The sequence below is a fragment of the Plecotus auritus genome (assembly GCF_963455305.1).
Source record: "Plecotus auritus genome assembly, chromosome: 7".
In the NCBI taxonomy this organism is placed as follows: Eukaryota; Metazoa; Chordata; class Mammalia; order Chiroptera; family Vespertilionidae; genus Plecotus; species Plecotus auritus.
Genome location: NC_137774.1, coordinates 138292972 through 138310970, shown reverse-complemented (window position 1 = coordinate 138310970; position 17999 = coordinate 138292972). Strand labels below are relative to the sequence as shown.

Sequence of the window (17999 nt, the reverse complement as noted above, 5' to 3'; positions counted from 1 at the left end):
AAATATGTTTAAAATGAGATGTGTTCATAGCCATAACAACTCTGGGAAGAATAATTGTATAATTTGAAACATAACAACTCTGGAAGGAATACTTAATCTGATTTAGTTATCTAAAGTTTGGGGAGAGGTATTTTAGCTCAGATGTGAAAATAATTTGTGTAACATTTATAAAGATTTTTATAGTGATTTTTAAAAAAAATATATTTTATTGATTTTTTTACAGAGAGGAAGGGAGAGGGATAGAGAGAAACATCGATGAGAGAGAAACATCAATCAGCTGCCTCCTGCACACTCCCTACTGGGTATGTGCCCGCAACCAAAGTACATGCCCTTGCCCGGAATTGAACCTGGGACCTTTGAGTCCACAGGCCAGTGCTCTATCCACTGAGCCAAACCTGTTAGGGCAATATGGTGATATTTAGTAAAAGATTTCCTCTGTATATGGGTTTCTGATGCATCTGTGAATCCCTTGAAATTTAATATAAAGTTTTGGGTAGGTATTATTAACTCATTTCTGATGAAGAGGGTCTATTCCAGTTATCAGATTGACATATGGTTTTGCAATTCAAAAAACTGGTTAAGAATGACTATTTTATGCAAGTATTCTCCAATGTCATTGAGTGAGTCTAAATAAAAGTCTCCCGACTTTGTGGTGTGGATAAAGAGGAGTTGTACTTTTCAGTTCATCCAGATGGTAGTGACACTGTCCATTATATAAGTGCTGACATATGTATATAACTACTAGAGGTCCGGTGCACGAAATTCATGTATGGGTAGGGTCACTAGGCCTGGCCGGCGATCAGGGCTGATCAGGGCCTTCCGGCTGCTGGCCGGGCCTCCCTTCTCCAGCTGATAGCTGCTGGCTGCCGGCCAGGACCTCCCTTCCCTGGCTGCTGGCTGCCGGCCTTTCTTTGTTCCGCGCTGCCTCCTGGTGGCCAGTGCACATCATAGCAAGCGATCAAACTCCTGATCTCCCAGGGGATGGGGCCTAAGCCAGCAGTTGGACATCCCCCTCGCAATCCAGGATCCCTCGCTCCTTACTGCCCATCTGCTCGCTGCTCCTTACTGCTCGGCTCGCTGCTCCTTAGTGCTGCTGCAGAGGCAGGAGAGGCTCCCACCACCACCGCTGTGCTCGCCAGCCATGAGCCTGGCTTCTGGCTGAGCGGTGCTCTCCCTGTGGGAGTGCACTGACCACCAGAGGTCAGCTCCTGTGTTGAGTGTCTGCACCCTGGTAGTCAGTGCACATCATAGCAACCGGTCATTCTGGTTGTTCTGCCATAATGGTCGCTTAGGCTTTTGTTATATAGATTCATGTGTATTATTTAACCAGAAAAAAGTATATATCAAACTTTTGTAAATTGAATGATATTTGAAATTCCTTAAAGAAACCTGTATTTAAAGAAATCTTATGTTGAACTGGTTTTCTCTGTAAAGAATCCTTTGGTAAAGTAAAGGGACACTTCTATCTTATCTGGTTTGTGAAATCTAGACTATCATCATGTATCAGGTTTGCATGAAGTGATGCACAAGTCTTTTGATGCTGTTGTGAGTGGATACATTTTAGTGTCTTTTCTTTCTTTCTTTCAAAATTTTCCATCTACTTGTCAGATTTAGGGTTGATGAGATTTTAAAGTGTGAAATGATATCTAATCAGAACAATCCTAAGTGTTTTTAAAGTATATATTTATTGATTTCAGAGAGGAAGGGAAAGGGAGAGAGAGATTGAAACATCAGTGATGAAAGAGAATCATTGATCAGCTGCCTCCTGCACACCCCCTACCGGGGATCAAGCCCGCAACCTGGGCATGTGCCCTTGACTGGAATCGAAACCGGGACCCTTTAGTCCACAGGCTGATGCTCTATTCATTGAGCCAAATTGGCTAGGCCAATCCTAAGTATTTTAATAAGCCTCTTTGAACTTGTTTACTATTGCTTAAAATGAACATTGTTAGTTAGCTTTCCTACTGTGTAGGAAATGTAATAATTGGCACAGAGTATATATTAGGATAAGTAATTTCTTTCTCTGTTCTCTTGACTTAGTAATCATTGCTGCTATTTGCTTTTTTTTTTTTTTTTAATTAGAAATTTCGTCTTAAAACAAAGCAGATAATGTTGAAAATATAGTAGGGAGTACCTGAGGAAATTATAGGGTGAAATTATTCATAGATCATGCTCTATTAACCAAATTTAACATTGGCATTCTAAGTACTAAGCTATTATAACATAGTAAGTAATTCTTGGAAGTACTTGAACCTGCTGAAAATATTAAACCCTCAATATTGAGAAAAGCTGGTAGGAAAGTATGTCATGCATCTTGAACTATGTAGTAAAAAGGGGACTCTCTTAGTGTTTGTTGAAGTACACAGAGAGATAAAATTATAATGGCCCTCAAAAGGTTTCAGATAATAGTTTTAAAATAATTTTCTCTCTTTATAAAAGCCTAATATAAAGTGTACCCTTAAGAGTTTGACCAGGAGACCGGGAGTTCGATCGCTCGCTATGATGTGCGCTGACCACCAGGGGGCGGCGCGGAATGAAGGAAGGCCCCAGCAGCCGCTAGGGACCCTACCCGTGCACAAATTTCGTGCACTGGGCCTCTAGTTCTTATATAATTATTAATTAATGATGACACTAAAAAATCATGTGCAAGTTTTAACTTTTCCATGTTTAAATTCAAAGGAACTTTTATTTCTGATGAAGCATTTAAAAATTTTTTTGAATCCTCACCTGGATTTTTTTTTTTTTTTTTTTTTTTTTTTTTAGAGAAAGTAGAGGGGAAGAAGGAAGGGGGAGAGAGAGAGAAACATCGATTTGAGAGAGACACATTGATTGATTGTCTCCTGCATGTGCCCTTGACTGGGGCTGGGGATGGAGCCTGCATCCGAGGTACATGCCCTTGATTGGAAATTGAACCTGAGACCCTTCAGTCTACAGGCCGATGCTCTAACCACTGAGCAACCGGCCAGGGCAGTCATTTAATTTTTTATCTTTTACCTAATTAAAATTGCTGAATGTAACATTAATTCCATTGGTTCTATTTTGGAGCCTTAAAATTTTTTTTTTTTTAGTAAATTATTCCCATATTTTCTTTCCCTTAGAACATTTGCACCAGTGTGGGATGTGTTCAAAACATCTACAGAGAAATTAGCTAATTGTCACTTGGATCTTGTTAGAAAATTACAAGAATTAATAAAGGAAGTTCAGAAGTATGGAGAAGAACAAGTAAAGTCTCATAAAAAGGTATCAATTTTTTCTCAATAAAGGATTAATTGGTCAGATATTGAGTACTTTACAGCTTGATCATTTTTGATGAATCATTTCATACCAAACAGACTAAAGAAGAAGTTGCAGGAACTCTGGAAGCTGTTCAAACCATTCAGAGCATAACTCAGGCCCTCCAGAAATCCAAGGAAAATTACAATGCCAAGTGTGTAGAACAAGAACGTTTGAAAAAGGAAGGAGCTACACAAAGAGAAATAGAAAAGGTAATTATAATAAAAATAAACCCTCTGTGGTTTCAAAGTACTGTTATATACAAGAATGCATTTAATATTCAAGAATGATTTCAGATTTAAGATGAAGACACTGTACCTCTGAGTATTAGTGATATACCTGAATGAAACAGATAGACTTACAAAATATGTTGTGTATGGTAAATAGATTAGCAAATACATAAAAAGGAATGATTTCTTTTTGTCTGTAGCACTTTACAGGATCCTGTCTAATGAAAGAGTAATATGCAAATTGACCATCACTCCAACACAAGATGGCCACACCCATGTGGTCAAAGATGGATGCCCCCATGTGGACACAAGATGGCCGCCACAAGATGGCCGGCAGGGGAGGGCAGTTGTGGGCGATCAGGCCAACAGGGGAGGGCATTTGGGAGGGACCAGGCCTACAAGGGAAGGCAGTTGGGGGTGATCAGGCCTGCAGGGGAGAGCAGTTAGGGGTGACTAGGCCAGCAGAGGAGGGCAGTTGGGGGCGAGCAGGCCAGCAGGGGAGGGCAGTTAGGGGAGACCAGGCATGCAGGGGAGGACAGTTAGGGGCAATCGGGCCAGCTGGAGAGCAGTTAGGCGTCGATCAGGCTGGGAGGGGAGTGGTTAGGGGATGATCAGGCTGGCAGGCAGAAGCAGTTAGGGGCAATCAGGCAGGCAAGCAGGCGAATGGTTGGGAGTCGGCAGTCCTGAATTGTGAGAGGGGTCCCAGATTGGAGAGGGTGCAGGCTGGGCTGAGGGACACACACACCCCCTTCCCCACCCCCTCCCCCACCCCCTCTGTGCAGGAATTTCATGCACCGGGCCTCTAGTATATTTATAAAAGATAATTGATGAGATACTGCTTGGTATAAGATTTAACAATGAGGTAAAACTTTTTGAAGCAAGAAAGGCATAGATACTTGAAGATAAGCTTTAAATACAGGTTGTGGTCAATTTATTGTTGACTTTGAGTACATTTATGTAGTATTTTGGTAAACCACAACCCTTCCCTCTTGTTTTAATTGAAAGTAGTTTTTTTTTTCCTCCTTTCAAAACAGTTTAACCATTCATTTGTTTGATGTGGTATAGTTTCTATTAGGAATGAGCCATAGGGAGTGACAATTTTAAAAGCTTTGTAAAGTTTTGAAATATCTGTAAAAAAAAAACAAACCAAATTTTAACCATATTACAATTATAATAATTATAAAAGTGTGCATACTTGGGCAGAAACTAGAAGAGAATATTGAAAAATCAAGAGTTGATAGAATTTGGGTTAATATATTTCCTTTAATGTTGTGCAATAAATAAAAATTGGGAGAGGGAGAAAGGTGAGGCATAGTAAGTTCACAGTTTTATAGTACCCTCAATTGCAGACAGCAATTATGAATAAAATGTAAAAATGGAAAACAAAACAAATAACAGGGTCCAAAAAGAATACTACCTCTGTGAACCAGAAATGGAACAGAAACCTGAGGTGGCATGTAGAGATTGATTATGCAGACTTGTTGGACTCAAAGTCCTAAAATAAGTTAGGCAGTGGATTTTGGCTTTTGTGTGGTAAAGGGGGACTAAATGTTCCATATTTAAGATAATCACAAGGACCAGCAATTACTGGGAAGTTCTCAGGAAATAGGCTCAATAGCTGGAAAATGAACTTGACCTGAAACTGGTTTCCTGCAATAAACGGTGTACAAGTTACAGTCATAGCAGTGTCCGAGATGGAAGACACGGCGGGTATAGCTCTGACACAACACCCTTTTTAAATGGATCAAGCCAAGACAATGTTTGAAACAATGGCAGTTGAGATTAAATAGCTTTTTGGCAAGGCTTACAGGAATAAAAGATAAAACGGTAGAATACACCACCAATGTGGCTGTCCACTCCTTGAATGCAGCAATGATGCATGCATTACAGCGACATAGATATTGCAGGATTATAGACATGAATTCCATAAAACCAAAGCAAACTTTATGACAGTATGGGAAAGGGAGAAGCTCATGGGATTAGTACAAAAGGATATTGAGTCATATAAAAGTGGGTCTGGAGTAAACAGAAAAACTGAACTATTTTTTAAAAATTTTATTTATATATATATTTTTCCTTTTTTATCGAATTTATTGGTGCTGACACTGGTTAACAAACTATATAGGTTTCAGGTGCATAGTTCCACAACATATCATCTGTACACTGTATTGTGTGTTTACCACCCCAAGTCAAGTCTCTTCCCATCATCATTTATCCCTTCTGTACTCTCCTTCACCTCTCACCATCCCTCTTACCCTCGGCAGTCACCACAATGTTGTCCATGTTCATGAGTTTTTTTCTCTTTTTGCTCAATCTCTCCACCCTCTGCCACCAAACCCCTGGACCACCTGTCTCCTTACTCCCCACCCCCCCTAACCTCCAGTTGTTAGCCTGCTCTCTATGAGTCTATCTCTTCTATTTTGCTTCTTGGTTCATTAGATTCCACATGAGTGAAATTATATGGTTCTTGTCTTTCTCTGACTGGCTTATTTCACTTAACATAATGCTCTCTAGATCCATCCATGCTGTCCCAAAGAGTAAGATTTCCTTCTTTTTTATGGCTGAGTAGTCTATTTTATAAATGTATGGCTACCTTTTCTTTTTAAATTGATTTCAGAGACAGGAAAGGAGAGAGAGATGGAATCATCAATGATGAAAAAGAATCATCAGTCAGCTGCCTCCTGCATGCCCCCTCCTGGGGATTGAGCCCACAACCCAGGCATGTGTCCTTACGGGGAATCAAACAATGACCTCCTGGTTTATGGATCATCCCTCAATCACTGAGCCACACTGGCTGGGCATGACTGCTTTTTTATCCACTCATTTACTGATGGACACTTGGCCTGCTTCCAAATCTTGGCTAACTATAATAATAAAAGCATAATATGCTAATTAGACTCGATGTCCTTCCAGACGACCTGTCTGACGAAGCCGGGGCTGCGAGGGAAGCCCGGGTCCTGGGTGTCAGAGGGAAGCCAGTGCCAGCAGCTGGATGAAGAAAGACCTACTCTTGCATGAATTTCGTGCATCGGGCCTCTAATTATAAATAACACTGCAATTAACATAGGGGTGCATGTAGTCTTTCAAATTAGTGTTTCAGGTTTTTTCATATAAATCCCAGAAGTAGAATTGCTGGGTCATAAGGCAGTTCCATTTTTAATATTTTGAGGTAACTCCATACTGCTTTGCACAGTGGCTACACCAATCTGCATTCCCAAAAGTGCATGAAAGCTCTCTTTTCTCCACATTCTCTCCCCAGTACTTGTTGTTGGTTGATTTATTGATGATAGCCATTCTGTGAGGCTACATCTCATTGTGGTTTTAATTGTCATTTATCTGATGATCAGAGATGTTGAGAATCTTTTCATATGTCTATTGGCCATCTGTATGTCCTCATTGGAGAAGTATCTATTCAGGCCCTTTGCCCCATTTTTTAAATTGGATAGTTTGTTTTTTTGGTGTTGCATTTTATAAGTTATTGATATTAACCATTTATCAGAGATATTATTGGTGAATATGTTATCCCATTCAGTGGTTTTTTTCATTTTGTTGGTTTCCTTTGCTGTGGAAAAACTTTTTAGTTTGGTGTAGTTCCTTTTGTTTATTTTTTTCCCTTTGTTTCCCTTGCCTAAGGAGATCAGAAAAAAACATTGCTATCAGAAATGTCTGAGATTTTACTGCCTATGTTTTCTTCTAGGATTTTTATGGTTTTGAGCCTGACATTTAAGTATTTCATGTTGAGTCTATTCTTGTATCTGGTATAAGAAGGTGGTCAAGATCATTGTTTTGCATATATCTGTCCAATTTTCCCAACACCATTTATTGAATACACTATCTTTAGCCCATTGTATGTTTTTGCCTCCTTTGTCAAATATTAATTGACTAATGGCGTGGGTTTATTTCTGGGCTCTCTCTTCTTTTCCATTGATCTGTATGTCTGTTTTTATGCCATTACCATGATGTTTTGATTACTAGAGCCTTGTAGTATACTGGTAGTTTGATATCAGGCAGCGTGAGTCCTCCAACTTTGTTCTTCTTTCTAAAGATTGTTGTGGCTATTTGGGGTCCCTTGTGGTTCCACATCAGTTTTTGAAATATTCTAGTTTTTTGAAATATTTCATAAACAACTATTTTTGAAAGAACATGATTACTTTCAAAACTAAGGTTGTCTAGTAGAAGAGACAATAAGCATTGCTATGGCAACAAAAGAAAATATGACTTTACAGAGTAGAATGTTGTAGTAGATTCAGAGCAAAATGAACACTTTGACCAATCATTTTTCTGCTGTGAACAGCCTGGTCCAGCGAATCAACCTTTTGAAGTGGTGAGACTCGTTTATCCTGGGTGGTGTTATTGGTGTCTATATTTTCCTATTACTGTTGAATGTTTTTCATTGATAGGACATCTCCAGGGACTTTAGCGACTATCACTTTCAGGCTGTGATCTGGAATAAGGAAAAGTAGGAAAGAGAAATTGACTGTCCTGATAATTAGCCTGACCATTAGGATTATTCAAGACTGACAGTGATGGACTCTGACATGGTCAGGTTGAACTGAAGCCACAGTTTTTCTGTGCTGTTTTTTCTAACATACACTGTGTTCTGTTTTTAGTTTTGATCAAAGAAAGATCAGAAAAAAAAAAAAGATAATCACAAGAGCTCCACTCACTGTATCAAGCCATAGGTAGGGAAGAAAAAGGCTCTTGGACTGCTAACTAGGGCTTTATTGGAAGCTGGGGTTTGGGGAATATAGTTTTGACTGTGGTTCAGTCAAGCCAAGGAATCAATTCATGACTACTTTGGCCATACCCCCAGTATTCTTCTGGGGAAGTAATGAAAAATGACTTTCATAAGACTGATAGTAAACTGGGGCTTTGGAGGGCTGGCAGGAGATAACTTGAAAACTGCTGGATGGGAATGGGTGAGCGTAAGGATAGAACATAACACATTTCTAGGAGATATCATTTACATTGTATTCTATGGAGTTGTCCAGCAGGACTGATGGAGAGAGAAGAGGCGGGAAAAACAAGAAACCTCCCTTTTGAAATGAGTCAACAACCAAATTTTAGAGCACATCTAAGAAATCTAATACTAAGACAGACACCAATAAATTTAACAATTGGAATAAGAATGCACTCCAGATGATATTTACATTTATAAGACAGATGAGCAAAAACATTTATGTGTGTCGAGATTCAAAGAGGTAAGTCAATATTAACTTGCTAGAGGCCCGGTGCACAAATTCATGCATGGGTAGGGTCTGGCTGGTCCACCCTGATAGGGGCATTGGGGTGGGCCAGTGGCCGGGCGGCGGCTGTGGGAGGTGGCCAGCCCCGCCCCCAATGGGGGGGGGCTGATCAGGGGCAGGGCCATTTGGGAGAGGGACCGCAGGCGGTTGGGGGGGCCAGTTGGGGGCCCCCATTGGGCCAGCTGGCCGCTGCAGTCGGAGTCATAGCAACCGGTCATTCCACAGTTCTGGTCACTGGGCTTTCATATATATAGATGTTAAAGAAGTTTAAAAAACTAAAAGAAGCATAATGAAATAAGATCTACTAGATAGCAAAATAGCTAATTATAAAACTTGGAACTGAAAAATGTGGTATTGAAATTAAAAAAAAAAGGAATAAAGAAGACAAACTGGACTTGATATAGGCAAAGAGAATTTGGATGATATTACCAAGGGAATCCACCCAGCATAATACAGAGAAATAAAGATTACTAACATTCATCTAATAAATTCAAAAGGAAAAAATGGAGAGAATGGTGGGAAGATAGTATTTGAATTTAACAGCTGAGAATTTTTCAGAATTGGAAGAAATTCAAGAGGCCTCAGATTTAAGTACATTTTTGGTATTAAGCATGTTAAATAAAGATAAATTTAGACCTAGACACCAGAGAAAAGAAGTTATTAAAAGCTACCAGATATTTCTTTTTCCTCACATCTCTGAAATCAGAATGCATTTTCAGTGAATGGTATCATATAACCACTGTTAAGGTAGCATTTGTGGTGTAGTTTTATTGCCCATGAGAACTTAGTTGTTATGCCAGGTGGCATGATTGGGCAACTGCATTACTTTGATGCCTCAGTTAACACATCATTTTAAGACCAGTTGAGGAAGGAATAATTCTGATTGTGAAAACCTTTTGTTGAGACCTTTTGGTAAGATCAAGAAAATGTAAGCTCCAGTGTTTTAAAAGAAAGTCTGGAGATATAGTGGAACACTTTTGCTCTTGATGATATAGAGGATAATATGTGGGAAAAAAACAGGTATCAGTGATCTCTGAATTGGAAAATAATTGAGGAGTCAGAACCTGAATATGAAGATTTAGGAGTATCTCAAATGATTCATTTTCCTTTCCTTCTTATTCTGTCATATAGGAGTGGTATAGAATAAAAATCTACCTCAAAGTAAGTCTAAAATAGCTCTTTAAATAAGTATAAAATAAAATTTTAAGTTATAAGAAAGCATTATTTCATGGTTTAATTGACATTTTTTTTATTTTAGTGGTACACAAGTAATGGTGTGCTTTACCGTTTTAGTAGTAGCCAAATATGTACATTAAGTGTAACTACTAAAATAATTATAATAATACATCTAAATCAACAAAGAGAAGAGGATATTAAAATTTATCAATAAGAAGAGAGAAAGGAAATAGAGAACACAGTAAAGGAATGGTACACTGAAAACTCTTAAGTTGTCAGAAATAAGTTTAGATATATAAGTAACCATATACATACAGAAATTAGATTTCTTTAATTACAAATAGGTTGATTGTCAGGTTGGGAAAAAAATCTTATGTAAAACAACTTTAATGTTTGGCAGGAGGAGAATGTTTCATATAATGAGATTATTCAGCAGTTTAAATAAATGGGTAAAATAAATAAAAGGGTAAACTGATAGATATGGGAATTAAAATACTCTAGTAAAAGAAAAAATACTAGAGGGGGAGGAATGGATAGAATCTTAAAGTTAGGTTCATGGGAGTTATTACCCTTTATTTGTGTGTGTGTGTGCGCTAAAATTTCTATTACAAAAGTAAAAAAAAAAAAAAAAGCCAGAATGACCTGAATGGGTACATCTGAAAAGTATAATGTTGAGGGAAGAATATGTAGATTTTGATGCCTTTGACATAGTCTTTAATGTAAGGGTTCTCTGTCAGAAAACCCTTTTTTATTTACTAGAGTCCCGATACATGAAATTAGTGCAAGAGAAGGCCTTCCTTCCCCCGGCTGCTGGCACCGGCTTCCCTCTGGCACCCAGGACCTGGGCTTCCCTCGCAGCCCCGGCTTCGTCTGGAAGATCGTCCGGAAGGACGCCGGTCTAATTATCATATTATGCTTTTATTATTATAAATAAGCATGGGAACAGTAAACACTAAGCCACATGAATGGAATTACCTTTGCAGAACAAATGGAGGGAATGAGACTGGGAAAGAAATGGGACTTCATTTGTCTATGTCATATTTAATTTTTTTCCAAAAATTTATAAAAGAATATGAACAAGATGTAATAAAAAGTTGACATTTCAAAAAAAATTACTTAAAAAATTGTGAGCTACAGCCCAGCTGGTGTCAACTCAGTGGTTGAGAGTTGACCTGTGAACTAGGAGGTTGCAGGTTTGATTCCCAATCAGTGCACATGCTTGAGTTTTGGCTCAATCCCCAGTAGGGGGCATGTAGGAGACAGCCAATCATTGATTCTCATCATTGATGTTTCTGTCTCTCTCTTCCTCTCTGAAATCAATAAAAATATTTTTTAAAAAGTGAACTATGGGAACATGTACCTATAGTATATACTGTAACATACACATCAAACAGTGAATTGATATGGTGTCCATGTCATTAATGCAAAAGTTTCCTAACTAAATTAGTTAAAACTTTTAAATACTTGTGTGTGTGTGTGTGTGTGTGTGTGTGTGTGTGTGTATGTAGGGACCATTTGAAAAATATATGGTAACTAGGGATTACACTTAAAGAAATGATTGAGCCCTGGCTGGTTTGGCTCAATGGATAGAGCATCGGCCTGCGGACTGAAGGGTCCCGGGTTCGATTCTGGTCAAGGGCACATGCCTAGGTTGCGGGCTCAATCCCCAGTGGGGGGTGTGCAGGAGGCAGCCAATCGATGATTCTCTCTCATCATTGTTGTTTCTATCTCTCTCTCCCTCTCCTTTCCTCTCTGAAATCAATAAAAATCTATTAAAAAAAGAGAAATGATTGAGCCTTGATATAAACCAGAAAAAGTTTAATATAAGGTAATAATTAAATGAAATTAAGGGATTTATATTTGGTTAACATTTTGAGCAAAGCTGTAGCATATAGTTGTGTCCAAAGGTTGTGAGTTCGTGGCTGAAATACAGCCTGTGGTTCACTTGCTTTGGTGGGGTCGACAGCTCAGAGGAAGAGTGCTTTTTTCTGATTGTTCTGCTCAGAGGTGATGTCATACTAGATGTGTAGTGGGTCTCTGATTTAGATATATTCAAATCCAAGTCCAAGTAAATAATTTATTCTGCCCTATAAATAGATTATTATTATTATTTTAATCCTCACCTGAGGATATGCTTTCATTGATTTTTAGAGAGAGAGGAAGCTGGGGTTGGGGGGAGAGAGAGAGAAACATTGATGTGAAAGAGACATCAGTGCGTTGTCTCCCACACAAACCCTGACCAGAAATCAAACCCCAAACCTTTTTGCTATACAGGATGACGCTTCAGCAACTGAGCCACCCGGCCCGGGCTATAATAAGGTTATTATGAGCATGAATGTAGCTTAAAAAAAGTGTGCATAGATCTTTAAATCATTTTTCCTTTGGTAAATTTGAAAACAAATACTTACTATTATGACATAGTATGTGTCTTACCCTTACTCACAAACTTTATAAAAGACCATTTAGAAAGTACTCATATTTGTGAACTGTGATAAAGTACTTATTTTATATGTCTATATTTGCTTCATAAGACTTTATTATAAAAATTATAGGCACTTAAGCAGAAACATTTTTGGTAGTATATCAGTAAATTTATTTACAATGCTCTAATGAATAAAATGAGTAAGATGTAAGATTTATTTTATTATCAATAGGTAATCTGTTAAAACCCATCTTTTATTTATGAGAAGAAATGTAGCTTACTGCTTTTAAACAATAATTTCCTCATTTAAGAACAAATGCCCCAACTTCCCTTTTAGTAATGACTTTACAAAAGTGGTCAAGTATGTTACTACGAGGACATTTAGTTTCTGTAATTTTAGTCTAAGAATTTATGGTATTTCTAAGCATATGTACTATTTAGAAAGTTGTTTTTACTTAATATAGTATTGCTGTTTGGTTGTTTCCTATGAAAGATGTTTCTTGCTTTAAAAAATATAGATGTTCTCAGTACAATTATCTTCTAAAATTGCCTCATCCCTTAACATGCATTAAATTGTTATTTCATTTTAACTTTATTAAGAAAGAAGAAAGTTAATTTTGTAGTTCAAAATGTTTTTGTTTTGTTACAGGCAGCTGTTAAATCTAAGAAAGCTACAGATACCTATAAACTCTATGTGGAAAAATATGCATTAGCAAAAGCTGATTTTGAACAGAAAATGACAGAAACAGCTCAGGTTGGTATTTTTAAGGCTTTAAATCTAAGATAGGATATTTATGTATATTGATTAAATATAATTTTTCTGTCATATACTTTTTTTTAGTACTAGAAATGTTAAAATGCACATTCTCAATGTTTTAATAATGCTGTTTTAAAAATACACATTTTTTTTGGAGATTGAGCACCAAGATGCAATAATTATAATGTAATGGATTATGCAGAAGAGGCTATTTAAAGAGAATTGGGGAAAATGAGGATATTGGTAAATGATGAATCCAGGCCTTATATATGGATTTTAAAATGGACTCCTGCTTAAGAAGAAAACTGGAAATGACTCCGTGCTGAGGATATAGCAGTTAACAAAACAAAACTCTCTGCTTTCATAAAACATCCATTTTAGTGAGAGAAGACAGACAATAAAAAAATGTCTGTTTTCCATAAGCTTGGGATAATTATATTTGATTTGTTGTTCTTAGAGCCTAATTAAAGGCCTAGGTTTAAGATGGGTGCCTTTTATGAATCATTCCTAAAACTTCCATCCCCACCCTCTTGTCCTCTTGTGCCTCCCCCCACTGCCCTGCCCCATAGCACCTTTCATTATAAAACATACCATGAATTTTATTTGTTGTATTAGTCAGGATAGTCTGGGTATGCTGAGGTAACAAACCTCTCCCTCCAAATCTCAGTGACTTACAGTAGCAAGGATTTATTTGTTATGCTACTTGTTCATCATGGTTCAGCTGCATCATCATCACTCTGATACTGAGGATGGTGGAAGAACCTCTTCTTAGAACATTATTCTTAGTCATCATGTCTGAGGGGCTAGAAACATAGTGAAGCACACATACCTGCGTGTGTGTGTATGTATGTATGTAAAAAAATTTTTTTAAATTTTGTCTTCCCCCACAAAAATGTAAGTTCTGTGAGAGCAGGTATTGACTTGTTCACTGCTATTTCCTCAGCACTTAAAACAGTTTTCAGATGATGCTAGGCACTCAGTAAGTGTGAAAGAAGGACTTAAAAAATCTGACTTTTTGGACTCTAAGGAGTCTTCTGACTGGGAGTGGTGAAGGACTCACATATCAGAAACCAAAGGCTTGCTTGTGTGTAGGCATACATCCATCCATCTTTACTTATCCTTTTGTGGGCACTGTGCTGGGTGTATACTGTATCTACTTAAATAAAACAAGTATCTCCCTGCTCTGGGAGTATAGAGGAGAGAGGCATACATTAAATACATGCCTAAATATAAAGCTATAAATTATTACAGTGTTATGAGGGAAAAGAATAGGCTTCCATGAGACAGAATAATAAAAGTGAACCTAATTTGGAGTAGGGACTTAGGAAAGGCATTTTTTGGGGAAGTGACATTTAAAACTGAGATGAAGAATAAGTAAGAGACTCATTCTAGGGCCAGAGTGTTCCAGGCATTGGAGACCAACCATATAGGTATGAAGACCCAGAGATGTAAAAGGGCTGTCACATTATAGAAAGTGTAAAATGCTTGCTAAAACTGAGTAAGGAGAGATGATGGTGAGGCATGAGGTTAAGGAGAACATAGGCAAGGACCAGGCTTAAGTAAGGGTTTGGTTTTCTTCTAAGAGTAATTTGAAGACATTGGAGGGTAGTATGCAAGTATGTGACATGGCCTGGTCCAAATTTTAAAAGATAATTCTGGCAGTTTTGTGAAGAATAGATTATAGTGAGGACAAAGGAGAATGAACTCCCTCTCCCTCTCCGAAAGCAATAAAAATATTAAAAAGATACAAGTCTGATCTTCTACATCCCTGCCTATGAGATAAAAAATAATTGGGGAAAAGAAAAAGAGTCTGGTTTGGAAGGCAGTTAATAGATGAAAAGGATGAGGGCCAATGTGGTGACCTTGGAGAACGTGAGAAGTGAATGCATTTGGAGATGGCAGGAGTGGGGTGGATGGAAGAATTCTAGAGAGATCAAGATCTCTTCTGAGTGTTGGCTTGTAAGTCTGTATGGGTAGAGATGAATGGGAAAGACTAGATGAAGAACTGTTGTTAGTTTGAGGAGTCACAGGGGACCAGATGTTCAGTTTTGAACAGCCTATACCTAAGTGGAGACAACAAACGGGCAGTTTTGGAGGATCTAAGTAAGCTGGATTACAAAAGCTCTGAAAACAAAAAGCGTTTTTCTATAACTCATTTTGCAGCAAAACTTGACTTAAACTGACGTGAGGCTGTTTCTATACTCTTAATTTATATTACTTAGACTAAATGTACATGTTTTCTTTTAGAAATACTAATGTTTTTGATAAACAGATGCCACTGCAGATCCTGCTGGTAGTATTATGAAATATATGGTAATAGCATAATAATATCTTTATTTAAAAAATCCAAAATATTGAATTCCCAAACACCTGGTCCCAGAGGTTTTGAATAAAGGACTGTGAGCCTGTATAAAATAGGGGCTTGTCAGCACACAAAGCCATAATGACATCACCTTTGGACAGAGTGTGGGGAAAAAAGGGCCACCCACACTCTGAGAGATTCATCATTGACCGTTTGATAGAGGAAGAGATGCTGAAACCCAAGTAGGAGAAGCCAGAAAAGGAAGACAACTGGAAAGTATAATGTCAGGGCAGTTGGGAAATAATAATATTTCAAGGAGGGCTTATAGTTAGTTGTGTTAAGTTGAGGCTCTGATTCTAGTGAGATAAAAAGTTTTAATTTCTATAGCAACTAAGATCATTGTAGACTTCAGCAAGTGCCCTTTTGTCTTCTAAATCAGAACACTCATTTATAAGGCAATTATTGTTGACTTGTTAATTTTGTATTAAAATGACTAGTTCCTATCAGTGAAAATATTTGCCTTTCCATTATTTGTTTGAAAAAACAGGAATCAGAATTTGCTAGAGTCAGGGTTTTTTTGTTTATAGTACTTTATAAAAGTATTCCTTTTCTTTCTTTTTTTAAAATATATTTTTATTGATTTCAGAGAGGGAGAGATAGAAACATCTATGATGAGAGAGAATCATTGATCAGCTGCCTCCTGCACATCCCCTACTGGGTATCGAGTTGGCTGGCCTATAAAACTATTCTTAAAAGAATTGTTAGCATTCATTTTTTTCTTTCCTTATTTTTGTCTTTTTGCTTTCTCATTACATTTTTCCCCCAAAATTGGCATTTTAATTGTTTATCCTGACATTTCCAGGATGGGAACATTAATTTATTTGATTAGATATATAAATAGCCACGCTGCTCTTAAATAAAGATGATGGTATACTGTGCTAATGCATTCTCTCTCTCTCTCTCTCTCTCTCTCTCTCTCTCTCTCTCTCTCTCTCTCTCTCTCTTTCTCTTTCCGTCTCTCTGTCTCTCTTTCGTTCTTACACTGGCAGTATAGATTAACTATTGTTTGTTAATAGATAGTAGACTTTAATTTGGGTTATTTAGAAGTGAAAAGAATTATTGTACATCTCCAGTTTCCTTTTGTTCCAGCCTAAGCAGTTGACCTAAATCCCAATAGAAAGGAACCTGTCAGTCTAATGAGTATCAAATTTGGGTGGTAGGACCTATATTTACTAGTGGGGAAGGAAATTGAGTCCCTGGGATGAAAAAGGTTAGACCAGCCATGGGCAAACTACGGCCCGTTCGGCTGTTCTATCCGGCCCGCGGAGCCGAAAGAGCGGAGGGTTCTCTTGCTCTCTCCTCCGCTCTCCCCTCCGCTCCTTTACTTTGAATTTATATTAGTTCACACAAACACTCCATCCATGCTTTTGTTCCGGCCCTCCAGTCCAGTTTAAGAACCCATTGTGGCCCTCGAGTCAAAAAGTTTGCCCACCCCTGTACTTGGAGTATTTGAGATTTAATTTTTTTCATTTGGGGTGAAAATAAGCATGATTAAAATTGTGACTTCTCTTTGTGTTTATGCTTTTTACCACTATCAGTTAATGACACTTTTAACAACTTGAAACAATATGGAGATTTTGTTCACTTTTAACAGTTTGATGGCTAGTTCAAGAAGATTGAAATTTGTTTAAGCAGCACCCTCAGAGTAAGGTTTTAGAATTAGAGTGCTTCTTTGTAGATATCCTATATAATAAAAGGCCAGAGGCATCACGACTGAAATGACCAGAGACCAGACCACCATGGCCCCTCGCAGGCTGGCCCCACCCCAAAGCAAGCAATTAGGGGCAGGCAGGCAGGCAGAGTGGTTAGGGGTGATCAGGTAGGCAGGCAAGTGGTTAGGGGTGATCAGGTAGGCAGGCAAGTGGTTAGGTGTGATCAGGTAGGCAGGCCAGCGGTTAGGGGAGATCAGGTAGGCAGACGGCCCCTCGCTGGGCTGGCTTCACCCCAGAGCAAGCGGTTAGGGGCAATCAGGCAGGCAGGCAGAGTGGTTAGGGGTGATCAGTTAGGCAGACCAGCAGTTAGGGGCGATCAGGTAGGCAGGCCAGCAGTTAGGGTTGATCATGTAGGCAGACAGTCCCTCGCAGGGCTGGCCCCGCCTCCCAGCAAGCAGTTAGGGGTGATCAGGTAGGCAGGCGAGTGCTTAGGGGCGATCAGGTAGGCAGACGGCCCCTCGCAGGGCTGGCCCTGCCCTCCAGCAAAGCGGGAGGTCCAGGCCAGCCAAGCCATCGCACCCTAGCCTGTCGCCTGCAGAGGGAGGCCACCGGTGGCAGGGGAGGGGGGCAGTGCTGCACAGGTGGCAAGCAGTGGCAGCGGCAGGGGTGGGGCCAGCTGCCTGCAGCCAGGGGAAGGAAAGCTCTGATAGACCCTGATCACAGGCCATGCCTAGGGACCCATCTTAGGCCAGGCTTAGGGACCCACTTGGGTCCCAGATTGTGAGAGGGTGCAGGCTGGGCTGAGGGACCCACCCACGTGCACGAATTTCCATGCACTGGGCCTCTAGTCTCTAGTATAACAGTACATACAAACAGTGAAT

General features: G+C 39.0%; 1 protein-coding gene and 1 pseudogene across 3 annotated transcripts in view; both read left to right on the top strand.

The window, feature by feature from the left end:
* Positions 1–17999, top strand: part of FCHO2 (FCH and mu domain containing endocytic adaptor 2) — a 132659-nt gene that overhangs the window by 34681 nt on the left and 79979 nt on the right. For both annotated transcript variants that reach the window (XM_080679453.1, XM_080679452.1), the window contains exons 4-6: positions 3099–3240; positions 3333–3485; positions 12997–13101. In XM_080679453.1, the coding sequence (XP_080535579.1) occupies positions 3099–3240; positions 3333–3485; positions 12997–13101 (400 nt within the window). The remainder of the gene's footprint in view (positions 1–3098; positions 3241–3332; positions 3486–12996; positions 13102–17999) is intronic.
* LOC308255394 (Golgi SNAP receptor complex member 1-like) lies at positions 5261–7900 on the top strand (annotated as a pseudogene). The gene is made up of 2 exons: positions 5261–5555; positions 7644–7900. The product of its transcript is annotated as a Golgi SNAP receptor complex member 1-like (transcript).